The sequence below is a fragment of the Ovis canadensis genome, chromosome 20 (assembly GCF_042477335.2).
Source record: "Ovis canadensis isolate MfBH-ARS-UI-01 breed Bighorn chromosome 20, ARS-UI_OviCan_v2, whole genome shotgun sequence".
NCBI classification, from domain to species: Eukaryota; Metazoa; Chordata; class Mammalia; order Artiodactyla; family Bovidae; genus Ovis; species Ovis canadensis.
In genome coordinates, this window is record NC_091264.1 from 66,528,175 (window position 1) to 66,549,193 (window position 21,019).

At 48.3% G+C, this 21,019-nt stretch overlaps 1 protein-coding gene across 8 annotated transcripts in view; it reads left to right on the forward strand.

Moving 5' to 3' along the window:
- EXOC2 (exocyst complex component 2) overlaps nt 1-21,019 on the forward strand; it is a 123,903-nt gene that overhangs the window by 17,510 nt on the left and 85,374 nt on the right. For all 8 annotated transcript variants that reach the window (XR_011251323.1, XR_011251321.1, XR_011251322.1 and 5 more), the window contains exons 2-5: nt 5,973-6,130; nt 10,642-10,818; nt 13,532-13,658; nt 20,599-20,712. Coding sequence is in view for 5 of the 8 variants with exons in the window: in XM_069563873.1 (XP_069419974.1) it covers nt 6,013-6,130; nt 10,642-10,818; nt 13,532-13,658; nt 20,599-20,712 (536 nt within the window). In the remaining 3 variants the exon portion in view is untranslated. The remainder of the gene's footprint in view (nt 1-5,972; nt 6,131-10,641; nt 10,819-13,531; nt 13,659-20,598; nt 20,713-21,019) is intronic.

The window sequence follows — 21,019 nt, forward strand, 5'->3', positions numbered from 1 at the left end:
ATTTTATTTGCAAACATCTTATGTTCAGTAGGTTACATTTTTGTTTCGATGATGGTTTCCTTTGCTGTGCCAGAGGCTTTTGGTTTGCTGTAGCTCCGTGTATTTGTTTTTGCTTTCGTTTCCCTTGCTGAGAAGACAGAGACAAAAAGCATTGCTGAAATCAGTGTGAAAGAGTGCAGTTCTTGGGCTTCCTTGCATACCGCTCTTTGGTCCATTCTGAGTTTCTGTTTATGGTGTGAGAAACACAGTTTGCTTGTTTGCGTGTCCAGTTCTCTCAGCAGCATTTGCTGAAGTGGCCGTTTCCCTCGCTGTGTAGTCTGGCCTCCTGTGCCGTGAATAACTGTGTGTTTCTGGGCACTCTGTTCTGTGGATGTGCATATCTGTTTTCATGCCAGCATCGTCGCTTTGTAGTACAGTCTCAAGTTGGAGCGTGCTTCCTCCATCTCTGTGCTTTCTCAAGAGTGCTTCGGCTATATGAAGTCTTCTGTGGTTCCGTACACATTTTAGGATTGTTTGTTCTAGTTCTGTGAAACATGTCGTGGATAGGAATTTGACAGGAATGGCTTTAAATCTGTATTTTGCTGTGGGTAGTGCAGACATTTTGATAAAATTATTTCATTCTGTCTGTGAACATGGGATATCTTCCCATTTCTTTGTATCATCTTCCATTTCCTTCCTGAATGCTTTATAGTTTTTGGAGTATTGGCCTTTCACCTCCTCGGTTAAGTTTTTTCCTAAGTATTTTATTCTTTTTGGTGTGATTTTAAATGGGGTTATTTTCTTTCTAGGCACTTAAAGACCACTGTAGATGAAAGCTGTCCTTTAAAAACACTCTTGCTAGTTTGGCGTGAGCTGTGAAACTAAAGATGTTTAGAAACAACATTCTGCTTAGCAACACAGCAGATTTTCGTATGATTCCTTTTTAGCAAACCTGTAGCCCTGATCGGCCCCAAGTGTGGAGCTGAGGCTGAGAGCCAGTGTGTAGTGACGTGTGGCTCCCCTGCCCACGCCTGTGCGTGTGTGAAGTTCTGCCCCGTGCTGTCCGCCTTTGCCACTTGTCTCTTTGTATCACTGAATCCTTTATTACTAGTGTGCTTGGGTGAGGATGTTGCCCTGAAAACGGCTTATTCTGTGTCTGTATTGAGTCTCCTTACGTGAGTAGCGATGGCTCCTTTACCCCCTGCCTCTGTCATTCTGCTTTCAAAAGATAGAGTTAGCCTGTGGCGTGTGGTCTTAGATGGTCACTGCTCTTCCTCACCTCTTTCGCTCTCGCATGGCTATGTATTGTAAAGGCTGGACATCGCTTTAATTAAAGAACGAGGCTTATGACAGCAAAGTCAGACTTTTGCTAACCTCTGTTCAGTGTATTTATATAAGAAAGATCTTATGACAGAGTTTCAGACTATTGCTTCATCGAGTTTGTAAAATCCTTGTGAGGAAAATCCGTGGGCACTTAATGACAACTGCAGATGAAAGTCTCCCTTTGAAAGTATCCTTGTTAATTTAGCATGAGTTATGGGGCTGAAAATGTTCATAACCTAAATTCTGTTTTCTTGAGGCTTAGAGTCTTTCTTGAGAATGATAGTAATATATTTCATGTATTTCTGATTTTAAATTTTAAAACATTAGTTTTAATGCTAGATGTTTCTAATTGGAGGTGGGTTGAAAAGAGACATCTTCCAGGATTCATTCCACAGATAATTACGGAGTGTGTACCTTGTGGGTGGGCACTGTCCTGTGCATTGAGGGTGTTGGAATGTAGACAGCGGATACTCTTGTGTTTGCAATCTAAGTGGCTCACTGATCTTGCTGAGGTCAGGGTCTGTCCGCGCTTGAAGATACGTAGATGATGCTTCATGGTAAGGGAATGCCATCTTAAGCTTTGCATGTGAACCAATGTAATGAACACTGGATTTTCAGCTGCCTTTGATGTGTGTGTCTGGAGTAGAGCTGTACTTTTTCAGTCATAAATAAGAAAATAGATTTTGTGCTTGTGATTCAAGGCTGTCCATTGTGGCCCGGATAATTACCTGTTATTACCAGACACCACTTTGTTTTACTTGGACAAGCTTTGAGATGTGAAAAGTAAGATTATGCTCCTCTGTAAATGCCTTCAAAATGGATTTAGAAATTTGGGAGTAAACTGAATTGTCTGTCCTAGCTGTTTTGTGCGTGTGTGTGTGTGTGTGTGTGTGTGTGTGTGCGTGCGCGCATGGATTTAGAAATTTGGGAGTAAACTGAATTGTCTGTCCTAGCTGTTTTGTGTGTGCGTGTGTGTGTGTGTGTGTGTGCGCACATGCTTGCTTTTCTGAATTTTTTTGAGTCCAGAGGTATTTTAATTTCAGTTCTGTTTCACAGCAGGATGAAGTTCTGTGGAAGGAGGGATCCAGGAGACTTCTTAGAGAAAGTGACCTGAGGGAGAGAGCCAATCAGCCAAGAGGGCGGTGGTCAGGCTCTGTCGCCCCACAGCCCTGGCCCTCACCCCTCATTTCATAACTGCGTGGTGACGCAGCAGCTGAGATCACTCATAGCGCTGCGCGTGGACGCTGGGCCGCGGGCTGCTTTTGCTCTGCGAGCATGTAAGCGCCACCTGAAAATGCCTTGTGGCTACGCTGTGGCTGCTGCGCCAGTCAGCGGAGAACAAACGTGTCTGCGGTCGCTACAGCTTCTCGAGTCTTACCCCAGCTCCCCGCGCACCTTGCCCACCCCGGGTTCAGCGAACAGTGAGCGCAGTGGGTAGATGTTACCGCGAGACCGTAACATGTAAGCTTGACTTTGAAACATTGGTAAGGATCTAACAAACTCGGAAAGCCGTTCCATTCAGTCGAATCAGGCAGATGACATCAGGGAGGCTGGCTCGTGAGAAGTGAGGGGCTTGTGCAGCTAGTGTCAGGTGGATGACGGAGAGCATGAGGTGCCGGGTAGGGTAGACAGGTCTGATTGCGCAGGTTTAATAACTGCTGAGCGTGTTGTGGGCACTGGAGACCACTGAGCGATGGGTGTCTTGGAGGCTGTTTTTCAATCAGGGGTGATTATTAGGCCTCTAATTGGAGGTCTGACCAGTTGGAGAATTGACACCAGTGTTTGCTGAGGGTGGATTGCAGGGGAGGGCTGGTGGGGGCAGAGCGGCCAGGCAGGAGCTGGCTGGCTTTGGCCTCTCTGGAGAGGACCAGTCGGCCTAGCGCTCTGCAGGGGGACTTGATTCACGGGGCGCGACGGCGAGGGAGGGGAGTTGGAGATAGCCTCGGCTTGCAGGTCTGGTTTATGGAGGGACAGTGGCGTGCTCTGGCCCGACACCCTCTGCTGCTGCTGCTTTGCTGTTTTAGTCGTGTTGGGTGAGTCACACAGGCTGACTGAACCCCGTCTCCAGCATCCTCGCTTTTTCCAGAGGAGCAAGCTGAAGGCACTTGGCTCAGAACCCCAGCCCTCCACTCACAGAGCTGCTCTCTCAGGGCTGGTTTGGCAGCCCTGTTACTGGGCAGCCCCGAGGAGCACGCGCAAATGGTACTAGGGCTTGTGGAAAGTGAAGACACTCCCTGGATTTTGCATCTCCCACCAGAACCCGGGGGCAGAGGCCCGTCACCTCCTCATTATCCCCCACACCCCAGACTCGCTGAGCTCTCTGCCAGCACCGCCTGTGTGTTTCCAGGCCCCGTGGCTAATCTGCCAGTGTCCTGATGGTCACTTCTGGATGAAGTTTAAAACTCCCTCCTTTTCCCAGAAACACACCTGCCTATCTGCAGCCTTGTTACCACTTTGGTTAAACCAACAGTCAGTTCCTACATTAACAGGACAATATAAATCTTGTTTCTTTTGCCTCTTTTGAAGGTGGCATCTTGTTCTTTTAAGCGTAAGAGTTTTCTCCTTCTGCAGATACTTATTTGGGGTCAAAGTTTACAGTACTTTTGAAGGGTGTGTTAGCCACTGTGTTAATTTGCTGGGGCTGCCATAACAAAGTACAGTAGGCTGAGACAACAGACATCATTTTCTCACAATCTGGAGGCTAGAAGTCCAAGATCAGGGTGTCACAGGACCGGCTTCTCCGGCGGCCTTCCCCCTGGGCTCGCGGGCGCCACCTTCCCCCGTGTTGTCATGTGGCCCTGCTCGGTGTGTCTGTGTCCTCGCGCCTCTTCCCGTGAGGACGCTGGTCCTGTGGGATCAGAGCCCACCTCGTGACCGCGTCTCCCTCACTTTAAAGAGGACGGTCTGTAGAGTCCCGACTCTTAAACACAGTCACTCTCTGAGGCCCTGCCTCTGGACTTGCTAGAGAAAGAGCAGATGAGCCAAGACGGCGCGGCCAGGCTCTCTCGCCCCGTGGCCTCTCCCGCGTGCCCCGTGTTTCGTGGAATACGACTGTGGACGCTGAGATGGCGTGCAGCCCTGCGCACAGCGCGTGCACGCTGCGGGGCGCTCTCTTGGCCCCACGCTGCTTCTGTGCTGTAAGCATATATAAGCGCCACCTGGAAGGCACTTGGAGTTATTTGATGGCTGCTGCTAACGGCTGCTGCCTCAGCCGGGAGAGAAGAAACGTGTCTGCAGTCCCTGCGGCTCCTTGCATCGTCTTCCAGCTCCTTAGCTCGTGCCTTGCCTACCATGGGTTCAACAAACAGTGTGCACAGTTAGACACAGAGAGACAGACTTCAGCACAAGTTTGGGGGAAACACTTCTGCCCACACCACCAGCCTTATCTCTGTTTCCTCTGGGTCTTTCTTAGATCTTTCACCTCTCGCATCTTCCCTGACCACCATACACTTTCTTTCTGTCCTTGAGTATTTTAGGACAAGGCTGTGACAGCTGTTTGTCTCATCTGTGCGTGGGCAGAGTTGGTCTGTGTCTGGGTTTTCTCTGGGTGATGTGGCTGCATGAGGCCGTCTTCTCGGGAGGACCTTCCCTGTTGAAGTCTTTGGTTCCCTCTTCTCAGGGCCCCTTAGCTTCCCCAGAGTGGCTCTTGTTGCCCGGACAGGGTGGAGTTAGGCTAGAGGGTGGGCACCCTCCTCCCCCCATGCCTGATGTCCCCGAGCCCTGTCCTTTCTGTTGGGTCACATCAGAGACTGAACTTCTCACCTGGGCAAAGGCAGGGGCCACAGTCTAGCTCACGAGACTGCCCGTGAAGACAGGCAGCCAGCACGCCCCCCTGCTCTTCCCCTGAGCCCACCCTCCCCTCGTCTTCTGGGGCATCTCAAGTCTTCAGCCCTTGAAGAGTTCTCTTCATTTACCGGGCTGCCAAGGTGGCGCTGGTGGTAAAGAGCCCGCCTGCCAAAGCAGGAGACAGACCGGGTTCGATCCCTCGGTGGGGAAGATCCCCTGGAGGAGGCTATGGCAACCCACTCCAGCGCTCTTGCCTGGCGGATCCCGTGGACAGAGGAGCCTGGCGGGCCACGGTCCACGGGGTCACGAGAGTCGGACACGGCGGGGCGCCCTGTGCGCTCGGTGCTGCGCCTTGCAGGGGAGCGCCAGGGCTAGAGGGCAGAGCCTCTGACCCAGGAGCGTCATGCCCGCTGCCCTGCGCGGGGGCGCACGGCAGGTCGCTGCTCCCGCCTGCCTGTTGGAACTGTCAGTGTATTGATCTGAGCACATTTAAAAGTTGCTGTGCTAAGTCTAATACGAAAACAAAATGAAGTCCCATACACCTATGAGAACAGAGACGTTCTTTAACTGTCATGAATCTGTTTAGGTCAGAACCTCCTCTTTGAGGCGCTTCCAGCATGTGTCTGGGGTACAGAGGTGGTGTGCGGAGCTCAGGGGGCCTCTGTCTTTCCTGACGTGAAGTCCACGTGCCTGCTTTCCCTCCCCGCATGAGCTCGTGTCCTGGGTCACTCGTGTTCAGGAGATGTGGCCAGTGGGCTAACCGGCCGCTGAAATCCAGCACCAGTGTGTGCAGAAGGCGGCCGGGCGTGGCCCTGTGTGCGTCTCTGGCCTTTCTCGTGCGTGCTGGTCTCAGTCGGCACTAACTCTTCTTTTTCTTTTAATAGGTCATTTCTGTAGCGCGACCTCGTTTCGTCAACAAGCACAATGTCTCGATCCCGACAGCCCCCTCTTGTGACAGGCATCTCTCCGAATGAAGGCATCCCGTGGACGAAGGTCACGATTAGAGGAGAAAACCTGGGGACGGGGCCAGCGGACCTCATAGGTAAGGGCAGGGCCGGTGCTGTGTGTTCCCAGTACAGGCGTCTTTATGTTGGCAGCGAGGCAAGGTGCCAGGTCATTGTTGGAAATAGTGACGGTGTTAGGAAAGCACCCCTGGTCTGTGCAGGGTCACCTGGATGGAAATGAAAGAATTATTTGGTTTTCTGACTTTTTGTTAAAAGCGTTAGTTTATCAACTCTTGTCTGTGCTGTCTTTCTCTTGGTCCTGAGACAGACCCCGGCAGTGGGGCGCTGTCTTACCTGCTCAGTGCTGGCTTTTCCTGCTGGGATCGCCAGTGCAGCTGCCCGGCTCGCTTCCTTGTCCTTGCGTGGCCATCTGCATTCCTCTTCAGGCTCAGCTCAGCGTAGCCTCTTCTGGTCCTGCTGCTCTTGGAACCAAATCCAAATTCCCTCCACCTGGAGGAGCCTGTGCTCTCTGCCTGGCCACACCTGGGACCTGCGGGCCACCTGTCTGCACGAAGATGCCCTGCAAGGTGGGGATCGCCAAGGCTCCAGACGCACAGCCACAGGCTGTCCGTAAACTTATGCCCGTGGATAGAGAGCAGACCGTCAGTGTCCATTGTGTGGTCAGTTGTGAACAACTCTGTGAGGGTGTGCAGATACGTTCCGGGCGAGGAAGGGAGGCATCTCAGGATGTGCTTCTGAATATGTATTCTGATTTCCCACTTTAATTTATTTTGACTCAGACATTCTGTTGACTCATTTCGTAATTTATGAAGGAACCAGAGCCTCTTGATGAGGGTGAAAGAGAATGGAAAATCTGGCCTGAAACTCAAGATTCAAAACACTAAGATCATGGCCTCCAATCCCAACACTTCATCTCAAACAGAAGGGAGAAAGTGAGAGCAGGGACAGACTTTGTTTCCTTGGGATCCAGAATCACTGCAGACAGTGGCACCTAGGGAATTAAAGACACCTGCTCCTTGGAAGGAGAGCTATGACAAACCTACGCAGCATATTGAAAAATGGGGGACGTCACTTTGCCGACAAAGGTCTGTATACTCGAAACTATGGTTTTTCCATTAGTCCTGCATGGATGTGAGAGTTGGACCGTAAAGAAGGCTGAGCACCAAAGAACAGATGCTTTCAAATTGTGTTGCTAGAGAAGACTTGAGAATCCACTGGACAGCGAGGAGATCAAACCAGTCAGTCCTAAAGGAAACCAACCCTGAATATTCATTGGAAGGACTGATGCTGAAGGTGAAGCTCCGGTACTTTGGTCATCTGATGCAAAGAGCCGACTCAATGGAAAAAGACCCTGATGCTGGGAAAGACTGAGGGCAGGAGAAGAAGGGGACGAAATGAGGATGAGATGGCTGGATGGCATCACCGACGCCATGGACACAAGTTTGAGCAAACTCCAGGAGATGGTGGCAGATGGGAGCCTGGTGTGCTGCAGTCCATGGGGTTGCAAAGAGTCAGATATGACTTAGCAGTTGAACAGCGACGCCATGGGTAAACACTGGAGGTTATGAGTTGGCGCCTGTTTCTTTTGCAGTATAGCTGCTGGTTGACATTGTTTTGTGGCTGCCCAGAAATCCCTTGCGGAGGAGAAAGTTGACTGAAGTTGGGTACCATGTTTAGTTATTGAGTCTTGCCCTTCCCAGCTTGATCTTTTCACTAGTGTTACTTAAATGTGTCTCATTTTAAGCTGTTTTCTTTAGCTGTAGTTTGTGATTGTTACGTAAATAAAACTTAAGTTTATTACCCTTATGAAAGTAGTCTAATTTTATGTCTTGGTTCTGGACAAAGCTCATTCCAGATTGTTCTTTATAAAAATTGGAAACATCCCTAGAATTCTTGGAAATGACCATCTAGCTGGAAGTTCTATCCCGCAGTTAAACTGGTGGTCCCCGAGCCCCCACATGGGACGGTCACAGACCTGTGTGGACGCTGACTGCGTCTGCTGGACCAAGTGTTTTGGACTTGTGTGAACCTGATAGTTCAGCTTCCAGCTTGTCCAGGTATTGCCAAGAAACCATTTTTTAAAAAAGCAGATTTAACCTACTAAATAATTTAAACATTTTTAACTCTGATGACATCTATACTAGCCAAGTAAAACACTTTAAAAACACTTTATTTGGAATTCTACAAGGTATTTTAAAAAATATTATAGTTCATGAAGCAGATTTCTTAGCAGAACATGCTTAAGAAATAGATCTTATGGTTTTATTTAATTTCCATAACATTTAAAATGACCTGTTTAAATCTGTTTTAAATAATATGATGATTATTCTTTTTTTTTTTTAAGTTAAAATACAGGGCCTGTTGAGTCTGAGGCTGATGCCGCTGCGGTGGGATGAGCGAGCGGCTGCTCTGGCTCTTTCCCTGCGAGCGTGGGCCATCGTGGCGGTCGTGCGCGCCTGCTTATCCGCGTGTGCTTTCACGACTCGGCACGTCTGAGGTCTCCCAGTTCTCAGTGCGAACTGGAAGCTGGCTCCCCAGCAGTGACCTCACATTAGGACCTGTGGTACATTGAGTCCTGATGTTTACCATTGGGTTGTTTCCTTTCTGAAGTTTTTCAGATCATAGAATCTTGATATTATGAAACTTAAAAATATCAACTTAGGTATTGACCTACAGTGATATCAAAATACCCAGCATCTGTAATTAAACAGTTCATAAAGTAAAACGTTTATCTCCACTTATTTGAATGCATAGTCTGATGAATGTGTGCATGAAAGGTGCTTGAGGAAATAAGTATTGAAGTGGTTTTCGGGCTTATCTTGCAGATGGAAAGGTGTTCCAGGGGTGCTTACAACTTCTTAAATTGCTTAGATTTTTCATAATAAAAACTAAGCATCAGGAAAACTAATAAACATTCCCATTTTGAAAAATAATTTTGAGTTATGATTGCATTTTAAACTATGTCAATGTCATCACTTTAAAAACAACAGAAAACTTAACTCTAAAGGAGCTTTTAAGCGCTGCTGCTGCTAAGTCGCTTCAGTCGTGCCCGACTCTGTGCGACCCCATAGATGGCAGCCCCCAGGCTAGCAATAGAAAAACTAAATTTCTTATGTGAATAAATAATAATAGATCTTATAGGAAAATCTCTGAAATTAATTATTTCAGTTATTATTCACTTAGTCTTATCTGACCGTGCAACCCCATGGACTGTAGCACACCAGGCTCCCCTGTCCTTCACCCTCTCCCAGAGTTTGCTCAAGTTCCTGTCCATCGAGTCAGTGATGCCGTCCAACCATCTCATCTTCTGTTGCCCTCTTCTCCTCCTGCCCTCAATCTTTCCCAGCATCAGAGTCTTTTCTAATGAGTTGACTGTTGGCATCAGATGGCCAAAGTACTGGAGCTTCAGCATCAGTACTTCCAGTGAATATTCAGGGCTGAATATTATTTCAATAAATTATTATAATTTATAATTATTTTCAGTAATTATTTCAATAAATAAAATGGAGTTTTTATTCTTTTATGGTTAATATAGCATTCTTACTAAATAGTGCTTTAAGTTGTAACAAAAGATGGCTTGAATCCCTCACTGCATTTTTTAAAACTGAATTTGGCATAAGTTGAGGTGTTCCTGGTATCTGATTTTTAAAAAAAAATACTACATTTGTCACACTTGACTGCTAAGCAGTATCAGAAGTTAAATGACGAGAAGAAAAGGTGCGTGTGTTTGCCACATACACTTTGGTCTCTTTTCTCCCTGAATGTTCACCACGTTGGTGTGTGTGCTGCAGAAACGTGCGTGGGGGGATGTTGGTGCCCTGCTGGGACCACGTCTTCCCTGTGCATTCACTGCCCCACAGTTCACGTGGGTGGGCAGAGATGCCAGGCGCGGGCTGGGCTCTTGGAGCAGAGTGTAGCGCAGCGACAGGACCTTGGGGAACACTGAGGCCGGTGGGCCGACAGCACTGCAGGAGTGACGCGCAGCCGCGAGGGGCGCGCCAGCGGTCCAGTGGGGCCTGAGGACGCTTGCCGACCCAGCAGACGCCAGGCTGTGCTCAGCGTGACGCTTGCTGTATTCTGTAATATTACGTGTAACTAAACACCAGGGGAAGCATCTGCAGACTTGTTAGGAAAACGGTAAATTTTTTTCCCAGAATGATGTACGCGTTTATTAATAATACACTTTAGAACTTTATAGCAATAACTTAGGCTTCTAAAAATAGAACAGTTTCCTTTCTAATTCCTATGAAAGCAGTTCAAGACTCTTATAGTTAAGTAATCTGGAATGCTTAGAGCTGTTGTCATGTTATTAGTTCCTTATTCCACTCATGTTTGCAGAAAATCAGCTGTAATCTAGAGGAGTCTTAAATGTTAGAGAGAAAACAGACAGAATCCAGTCGAGGCCGTAGTTTATCTGCAAATAATATTGGGTACATTAAAAAATGAGAATAACCAACGAACCAGGATATGTTATTTCTGTGTTTGCTTTTCAGCTCATGGAAAAGGCCTAGCGACACTAACAGAGTTGTCTCTTCGTGGAAGCAGTCGTCGGTTTGGACTTTGTTACAGTGCGTGCTTTTACTTTCAGGTCTGACAATCTGTGGGCATAATTGCCTCCTGACAGCAGAGTGGATGTCTGCAAGTAAAATCGTGTGTCGAGTGGGACAGGCCAAGAATGACAAAGGGGACATCATCGTCACGACCAAGTCGGGTGGCAGAGGAACCTCCACGGTGTCTTTCAAGCTGCTCAGACCTGAGAAGATAGGTATCGCCTCCTGCGACTTTTCTCTCAAGAATAAGCTGAAGTTGGGTTTTGTCTTTTAAAATTGACAGTCGATAAATTAGTATAAAATTTATTTACTCTCAGATTTAGTTTCTTTCTTTCTTTAGGAATAGGATATTGGTTAAAATTTGTATTACTTTTGAAAAAGCAGTGTACTGAGCTAACGTAAACCCTAAGGGTGATAATCCTTAGAACAAATCTTGTTTTAAGTTCTATATAAAGTCTGCTCATTTAACATGTCAAAATGCCAGTTTTAGTTTCTTGGTCGTGATACAATAATGACATTTCTTTCTGGGACACAAATTAGCCAGTGATACCATCTAAATCGGGTTTCATTTTTCTTCCCTTCCTGTGTTCCTGGCCTGGACAAGACTTGGCTGGCAGAGGTGTGCCTCTCGTCTCCAGATTAGAGAAGCCCGCTGCTTGGGCCCCAGGCAGCTCTGTGTTCCCTCTGTGCACTTAGCTGCACTTCCTCGTCTGGGGCGGAGCTTGGTGTGAGACAGGACTCGGGATAGCCTGGGGGCAGCCCCAGCTGTGGCACAGTGGCACCTGACCTGCCTGCCAGCGTGGAAGACGCAGGGGCTGCAGGTGCAGTCCCTGGGTCAGGATGGTCCCTGGAGGAGGGAATGGCAACCGACTCCAGTGCACTTGCCTGGAGTGGACAGAGGAGCCTGGCGGGCTACAGTCCGTGTGGTCGCAAAGAGTCAGACGCAACTGATCATACACGCGGCCCGCAGCTGTGGGTGGGAGTGGCGTCCCAGGGTCGCCTCCGCCAGAGGTCTGATGAGCTGGGACATTCAGGGGCGAGCCTGGCGAAGGCCTTCGCGTGGAGTAGGAGCCAGTGCTCCACAGACGATCGTTTGACCGCTCTTTCTAGCTCTCCATGCGCACAGCGTCTCCGCTGCTTTGTCTTTGTGGTTTTGTAGTGCCTGGCACGTGGTCAGCAGATAGATACTTATTTAATGTGGAGCTCTCACAGGCAAAATTAAACCCAGGCCATACTTCTCTCATATAGAAAAGCAAAGAATTTTGCAAATACTGTGTTCTGTCTTAGAGCATAAAACCTTTCTTTACCATTATATCGTTAAAGTTTTTAATACATAAATGATTTTTAAATTTTTTAAATAAAAGTTTGAGGGATTTAAGGGAAAATTCAAAATGTGATTTACATATAGGTACTTGCTGTACTGTGCTTAGTTGCTCAGTCCTGTCCAAGTCTTTGTGACCCAATGGATGTAGCCCACCAGGGTCCTCTATCCATGGAATTTTCCAGACAGGAATACTGGAGTTGCCATGCCCTCCTCCAGGGGATCTTCCCAACCCAGGGATTGAACCCAGGTCTCCCACATTACAGGCGGATTCTTTACTGTCTGAGCCACCAGGGAATCCCTGTACATAGGTATACAAATGTATATGCAAATATGTGTATACATTTTTATATGCACAGTATTCTTATTTTTGCTTAATTTTGTTTAATGTCTTTGAAAACTGAACTATGAAATTACAAAGTAGGAGCTTGTTTTCAGTTTTCTGGAGGAACCTTTTTGATTTTGTCAAACATTTTGACAGAACCTAGTACCATCTTGTCGGAGAAGGCAATGGCAACCCTCTCCAGTACTCTTGCCTCTAAAATCCCATGGACAGAGGAGCCTGGTAGGCCGCAGTCCATGGGGTCGCTAAGAGTTCGGCATTACCGAGCAACTTCACTTTCACTTTTCACTTTCATGCGTTGGAGAAGGAAATGGCAACCCACTCCAGTGTTCTTGGCTGGAGAATCCCAGGGACGGGGGAGCCTGGTGGGTTGCTGACTATGGGGTTGCACAGAGTTGGACACGACTGAAGCGACTTGGCAGCGGCAGCACCAGCAGTGCCATCTTGTATCACGTTTGTACAGCAGACACAGAGAACTTATTATCAAGTATTGATTTTATCCTAAAGTGCTCTGCCCAGGACTCAACACGTACAGGCTCAGGAAAGGCTCACGGAGCCGCACTTGGGAGTGTCTGGACCTGCACTTCCCTCTGACAGCCTTCTTGCATCCTGGCATGAGTGTGGTGTTGATCGAAACAGAAGGTTCACCAGGGGTCCTGCCACTGAAGGCTGCCTGGGCCCAGAGCCCTCCCTTCAGGGGGCTCGGGCCCCGCCCTGCATTCTGCTTCCCCCATCTCCCTGCCCAGCCCCTGGGTCTGAGAGTGGACCATGGGGAGCATCGTGCCAGGGAGAGTGAAGAAAGACTCAGTCACGTGAGAGAGGGTGCTGCTTTCAGAGACGACGTTTTGTTTTTCCTGAATGTCTCAGCCATTTCCATCACCCAAGCTGTGCGTTCCTTGGAACGTGTTTGACTGATTTCTTTATATAAGGAATTGTTGGATACTTTCTTGATATACCAGATTCACTGTACTGCTTATTACTTGTAAAACACATTTGTTTTAGCAGAACTTTTTCTCAGATGTTAATTTATTTTCTGTTTTGAATAATGAACGGTACAGTGAAGAGGTGTTATTTTTGCCTTTCTGTGGATTTTTAGTGCTTTTAATTAAGAAAGAAATTAAAGTTTTTGTGCCCTCAGATCTTTAAAAAATTACTTTAGTGTGCATTTTGTGTTAGGTATTAAACCAGTAAAGCAGTAAAGTAAGGTTTAGACAGGGCCTGGGGAGTGTGTGCCCTGTTAAGCCCGTGTTCCTTGTCTCGGCAGGCATTTTGGATCAGTCCGCTGTGTGGGTTGATGAGATGAATTACTATGACATGCGCACCGACAGGAATAAAGGGATTCCTCCCTTGTCCCTGCGTCCTGCCAACCCACTCGGCATCGAGATTGAAAAGTGAGTCCTGCCTCGCCTCAGTTGCCTTGCTTTCCATGTGCTGAGTTTCATGTGTTCAGGCTCCAGAAATATGCAAGGAAGCACAACTGAAGATGCCTCTATCGTTGGGAGTCAGCGTCATTTCCGGAGCCTGCCAGAGAGAATGTTCCAATTAAAATGTTGGCAAAACTACCTGCCTCTTTAGTTTTTGAGTTTTCATTTTGTGAAGGAAAAAAGTATTTTGAAATTTTTAATAACATACTTCTAATGATATGAGAGTTAGTGTGTTGTCTGGAGCTGTTAAGTTTAAATGTTTAGATGGTATTTGAGATTAAAATAGAAATTTCCATGTGCTTGATTTTTCAGGAAACATTCCACAGTGATTAGACCCAGTGTAGTCTCGTCATTCTGTTTATGTCCTCTACCTGTAATTCACACTTAATTCAGACTCACTTTACCAGAGTTACGGCAAGTAAATGGTATCTTTCAAAATGTCTCGGGCCAGACCTGGCGTTCCCGGTTCTTCGTCCCGAGCTTCTTCGTCACAGCTCTTGTGCCAGCGCCTGGGTCCTTGCATCTTCCCACACAAGCTCCCTGCACAGCAGTCCTGTCTGATCTCTCTCTCGGCCTTGGCGGCTCTGCTGGCAATAGTGCTGCTGAGTGCTGCTTCATGAGCACTCCTGCAGGCTGCGGAGCAATCTGCTAGCCGTTAGCCTTGCTTCTCTAGGTTTCTCTAGGAATGGGGAAGGTTGACCACTAACCTCGATGTATTTAACCTTCAGGCCTCCCCTTGAAGACCACCAGTCGGCCACCAGCTGGCTGCTTTCCCCTGCTAGGGTTTCTGCCAGCTGAGGGGGTAGGGGGCACCTGTGTGTCTTGAGAGGTTGTCCTGTTTTGAAAAAGGCCGGAGGGTTTTAAAAGGCGGTTTCAGTGAGTGTGGACTGTTCTGGGTCACAGCTGTGAAGCTCTTTGGCCACCATGGGTCATTCTGGAGCTGTTTGAAGGGTTTCAGTGCCTGATAAATTAAGAGTTTAAGGATTAAGAACATCCAGGAAAGAAAGGTAATTGCTGGGTCTTTATTTGAACAGTGTTTCCTGCACAAGGGGACCTTGTGGTTGAGAGTAAATCCTCCAGTGGCCTGCTTCAGCGCCCTGGATTCCGCTTCTTTCTAAGGTCCGCCGCATGCAGTGTGGAGCAGAAGGGCCCTCTGGGTTTTCTTCTGAATAAGATTCACACAGGAGTATAGGAATACATTGTGACTTTTGTTTGAGCTTTAGACAGAACTATCAAAGTTAGGATTAAATTGGTTATTTCCTGTCATATAATGAACTTCCCTTGTGGCTCAGCTGATTAAGAATCCACCTGCGATGTGGGAGACATTGTAGGTTTGGTCCCTGGGTTGGGAAGATCCCCTAGAGAAGGGAAAGGCCACCCACTCTAGTATTCTGGCCTGGAGAATTCCGTGGGCTGCATAGTCCATGGGGTCATGAAGAGCCGGACGCGGCTGAGTGACTTTCACGATCATAAAAGGATTTCCTTGAGTTTTCGTTTACCTTGTGATCCACCCGCAGTTCAATCTCTTGACCTTTTCATGCCCTCTCACCTTCTGATTGTCTTGTCACTGCCGCTGCCGCTAACCGTGAAGGGGGCTTGAACTGTCTCTTACTGCCCTCTTCCTTTAGCTTATTTTTCAAACCGTAAACTTCATTTTGTATTGAGGTATAGCCAATTAACAATGTTGTGGTGACTTCAGGTGGACAGTGACGGGACTCAGCCGCACGTGCACCTGGGTCCGTTCTCCCCCAGACCCCTCCCATCCAGTCGAGCCCTCTTTCTGAATAGGCTTCAGGATAATCCTTACGTAATGGTGGCCAGCCAGAAGGCACTCAGAGTGCGACTCTTTGGGGATGGTCTTCCTTTCTCCTCTGAAGGAGCTGGCTGGGTCCAGGCCCCTCTCTCAGTTGGCTCCGGGCCCTCCCGCTGCCTGCAGGTGACTTGGGAGGCTGCAGGCAGGGGCCTGTGTCGCGCGTGCTGCGCGGGTGGGGCAGGGGCGGGTGTGTGCTCGCAGCCTGCTGGTCAGGGCTCTGCTGCCCAGGAGGAGAGTCCTTCCTTGACTCAGGATTTCAGGTGATGCGTTGTGTTCAGATCTTAAGATAGTGACATGTGCATTCGAGAAGTGCTCAGATGGTGAGAAAATTGACTATAAGGTTTCTTCCAAGCTGTTCTTGAAAGTTTCAATAATAATTTGCTCAGCCATGGAATAACTAAAGGGTAGTTTTGGAAAAGGTAGAAGCTTGACTGTCGTACAAATACAAAATGCAGACATGTCCAAGCTTTTGTTTAATTCATTAATTAATGGGGAGCCCAGTGGAGCGTTAAGCCAGCTGAGAGGGAGTCCCAGGGCACAGGCAGAGTGGGCAGTGCTAGGTGGCGCCGCGCCGGATCCCCCCCGCCCCCGCCTGGCGGTCTCCTGGGCGCACCCGCACCGGACAGGCCTCTGTGCCAGCCCCCCAGTTGCTCTCAGCCCCCACTTCCGCTTCTGTGACACAGAGAGCAGGCACGCCTGGACGGCGTGGGGCCCTGGCAGGCCTCCACACTGCGGAAGGACGGCCCATGTGAAGTCTCTCACAAGTGTTCTGATCAAAAGGAAGAATGAATAGAGATTCCAGAAAGCAAGAAAACAGAAGGCGAAAGTTGGAAAATGTATGGAAGCCAAGATAAGAGTGGTTTTGGCCAGAAAAATGCTTTTCAGGTTCCTTCTTAGCTTTTAAAGATACTGTCAGGAAAGCTGCATTTGTTTTATTGAAGTCTGACCTCAAATAGAGAAGCTGTATTTTAGAAAAAGAGGATGGGAAAGGAAGAACAGATGTTAAAATGTGGGTATGGATTTTATTTCCCCGGCTCACTTCATGTTTTTTAGGGAAAAGCTTTGGTCCCTGTAGAGAACGGTGTTGCACTCAGGCTAGAAGCCCTGGGAATATTTCCTCTTACTGTCTCTTTCATTTCTGTTTATTAATGTCATTGGGGCTTCTTTTATAATTAGAAGATGGGAGGCAACCTATTTTTAATTTTTAAAAAAATGTCATCAGAGAAGGAATAACAGGATTTAATTACTTGCTTGTTGAAATATATTAATTGAGAAGGCTTGAAGAATTACAGCTACTTGCTGTAAAGTGCTGTGGTCCTGATTTATTCCCAGACAGAAGTGCTGAGGCCGCCTGTGGGAGAGGAGTCGGCTCCTGTCTGGCGGTGTGAGTGTTTATGGGGGTTCTTGCCCCATAGCCGCACGCGCAGGATGGAGCCCGGGGGCCCTGCGGTGCCTCTGAGTGGGAGCCGCCAGTGAGAGGCAGCGAGGGGGGCTCCTCCCTGTGTGCCCGGCGGGGCGCGGCTGCCCTTCTGCCCACAGGCCTAGCGGCGGGCGTTGATGGCCTCCTTCGGCTGCTGAAGGCCTTCACCGTCCTAGGCTTTTAACTGATGTTTTTCACACGCAGAGCCTTGAAACTTACAAAGATGTTACTAATAACTTGGAAAAAAATAACTTCACTTGAACTGAGACTAGAATTTGCTCGTAAAAAGTCTGTATTTCTAATTTATTATACTGATTGTCACAAATGGGCATTTTTTTGCACTGCTTAAATTATGATGGAGACATCATAATTTAAAAAGAAAAGAAAAAGAAGATAGAAACAGGTTCATATTAATAAGTGAAAGCCTTCCCTAGGTTTTATTTCTTAAAAGTCCTTTCTACCTAGTAGGAGAGTATTTGTAAGTGAAACTTTTGGAGATGGTACTTTTATGGATGAAGCACAAGCTGGAATCAAGATTGCCGGGAGAAATACCAATAACCTCAGACATGCAGGTGACAGGACCCTTATGGCAGGAAGTGAAGAAGAACTAAAGAGCCTCTTGATGAAAGTCGAAGAGGAGAGTGAAAAAGTTGGCTTAAAGCTCAACATGCAGAAAACTAAGATCACGGCATCCAGTCCCATCACTTCATGGCAAATAGATGGGGAAACAATGGAAACAGTGACAGATTTTATTATAATTTTGGGCTCCAAAATCACTGAAGATGGTGACTGCAGCCATGAAATTAAAAGACACTTATTCCTTGAAAGAAAAGCTATGACCAACCTAGACAGCATATTAAAAAGCAGAGACGTCATTTTGCCAACAAGGATGCATCTAATCAAAGCTGTGGCTTCTCCAGTAATCATTTATGGTGTGAGAGTTGGACTATAAAGAGAGCTGAGCACTGAAGAACTGATGCTTTTGAACTGTGGTGTTGGGGAAGACTCTTGAGAGTCCCTTGGACTGCAAGATCCAACCAGTCCATCCTAAAGGAAATGAGTCCTGAATATTCATTGGAAGGACTGATGTTGAAGCTGAAACTCCAATACTTTGGCCACCTGATGCGGAGAGCTGACTCATTGGGAAAGACCCTGATGCTGGGAAAGATTGAAGGCGGGAGGAGAAGGGGATGACAGAGGATGAGATGGTTGGATGGCATCACCGACTCGATGGACACGAGTCTGAGTAAACTCTGGGAGTTGGGGATGGACAGGGAGGCCTGGTGTGCTGCAGTCCATGGGGTCTCAGAGAGTCGGGCACGACCGAGTGACTAGACTGACTGGCGTGTGTGGGAGTAAGGGCATCACAGTGGAGCGTCTCCCCCCACACCACACCCCGGTTTTGTATGATTCACCGTTTGTTGGGAGTTACTGCCTGGGAAGAGGTGTCCCGAGCAGTGCATTGATGCCCGCCTGGCCTCTGGGTTGTGTCCACAGAGGCTTTGTAAACCGTGCAGTCTGGTGTGTCCTCAGTAGGCTGCCTTCCAGAAGCAAGAGAAGGTGACCAGTCTTCCTGCTCCAGTCAGAAAGCAGGGGAGGGTGGCAAGTAGTTCTTAGTGTGAGTGCGGAAGGGAAGCGCCTTGGAAAAGAGGGCCATCTAGAAGTTTCAGAAACAGGCTTGTGGACTGTGGTACAGTGCCTGCGCCCAGAAACTGTGTGAGACCAAAACAGGGAAAGAACGCGCAGCCTCCAGCAGGCTGATGACACTCAACGCACAGAGCAGCTGGGGTGAGAGCCGCGTGGCCGCGTGCGGCCTGGCCGGGGGGCGGGGGGGTGGGTGGCGCGCTCCCCTGCACCCCCATACCCCTGCAGCTCCTGCCTGCAGTCGGGAGCTGTGGCGCGGGCCTGGGCGCAGCCGTGCTTGCGCCCAGCCCTCTCTGCAGAGATGGGGAACTCTTTTCAGAAGGGCTTCTGTTGCTCTGCTGACTGGGGTCTCCAGGTCAGTCTCCTCTTTGAACATGAAGCTGCTGAGTTGAGGACATTGCTGTAGTCCTGCACCTGACCCCTGTGCCTGGGTCCTCATGGCCAAACCCTTCGGAAGGTGTAGTCTGAGCTCACACTGCCGTCTAATGGGGAGCGTGCGCTGTGGGGGCACGGCTGTCAGCTGCTAGAACTGTTGGTTCCCTAGTGAAAGCACTGCGCGTGTTACACGTCAGCCTGTTGCTCGCACGCTCTGGTTCGTGAGGTTGAAGTGTGGGTTTAGTCCGTCGCTTAGAGTGTGCCTTGCTGTTCATCTGTGGCTTCACATGGAGGGTCAGACCCAGGGCCCAGTCGCTCAGGACCAAGGGCTAAGCCCCCAGACCGCATATGCTCCTGAGACAGCGCTGCTGCTCTTGCTCGTGCCCCGAGCGGGACCGCCAGCAGCTCTCTGCATTCGAAACCTCCCCTCACTTTCTGTGTTCCTAGACTTACAGCTGCGTATGCAGACGCTTTTCATAAGATTCTCCGGTTCTTTGTTTGACCATTGAAGTACTGGGGCTGTTTCTTTGTAAAATGGGGTTCTATAACTCATCATGTTGTTAGAATCAGATAAAATGGTTCTTAATGAAAGAATCTATTAAATATAGAGAACCAAGTGTAAACAATAAAGGTAACAAAGTAACATTGTTGAGCATTTATTAAGTGTCAAAACCTGTTAAGCCTTCCACATGCATTATCTACTCCTCAGCATTTTCTTAAGAGGAAGAGATGATGATCTCATTATCCTCCTGAATAAATGGAGCCTTAGGGAGGTAAAGAGGTTTCCTCAAGGTTATTCAGAAACTCTGTGAACCTGTGCACACTGCCCTGAGCTGCCTCTGCCCCTGCGGGCGTGCTCCCCACGGGGCATTGCTGCTTCAGCGGTGTCACTCACTGTCAGCTTTCTAGGTGTTTGTGTAACAGATCTTATTTTGGGGTAGATTCAGGGTGCCTTCAGCTGTAAGAAATAGAAAACAAAAATTCACTGTGGTGTAAGCAAGGAAGATATTTATTTCTCATAATATACGAAGTCCAGAGATAGTGGGTTCCATGACTGGTTGAGTCAGGACCCAGAGGTGTCGCTGAGCCGTGAGGAGCCTGGCCCTGCCGCCCTCCGCCTGTGACGGCACAGACTCCCTCCTGGCTGCAGAGGGGCCGCAGGTAAGGGACTGTCCCTCAGCGTCAGCTCTCCGTGGACTTGATCTAGACGTGTGCGTAGAAGCGTGCGTGCTGGGTGGGTCTGCCTGGGTCAGCAACTGCCGTGCGTCGGCATCAGTGTGTCTTAAGCCAGCTCTCACATAGGTCTTTGACAGAAAGTATTTTAACAGGTTGATGTACTGTTTTTAATGTCAGTGTACCCAAATTTTGTCTATTGGATAGGAAATGATTTCATATTTGCATAGATTTCATGAAGTATCAACGCAGCCTCTTCAAGTTTTATATTCTTTTATTGATACAATTTCTGCATTTTAACTAATTTGCTATCTTATATATACACAAAGTTTATATCTACAGTTTTGTGGGATATGCACAGACTTAGACTCCGTAGTGCATCATGTATCGTTGCAGTGATGTGTGTCCGTGTTTATTCCTGTTGGTTACGTCTTTGTAGCAATAGCACTCTAAACACATCTTAAGCCTTTTTCCTCCCTCAGAGGTAAATTTCCCCAGAAGGACTTAGAAACGCTGTTCCCTGGAATGAGTGCTGACTTTACAAGTGAGAACTTCTCTGCTGCCTGGTACCTGATTGAGAACCACTCCAGCGCGAGGTGAGGAGCGGGCCATGCCGTGTGGCTTCTCGGGGTGCTTGTGAGCATGTCAGAGTGTCTGGCTCCTTACTTGTAAAATGGGATCGTTACTTCCAGGAGCCCTGTCTCCTCCTCCCCTGACGCTTCTGTATGTTTCGTTGTTTGTGCCGCCCGGTGAAGCTTGGGTCTCAGCTGTTGTCCTGTGTCTGCATGTGACCCCCTCCTTGCTCAGGTAGCAGAGTTCTCAAGTACTGGTCTGAAACAAGGAAGACACCTCCTTCTTGACCAGAGAGCAAAGGAAGATGAGTTGTTTGTCATTTTTCAAAGA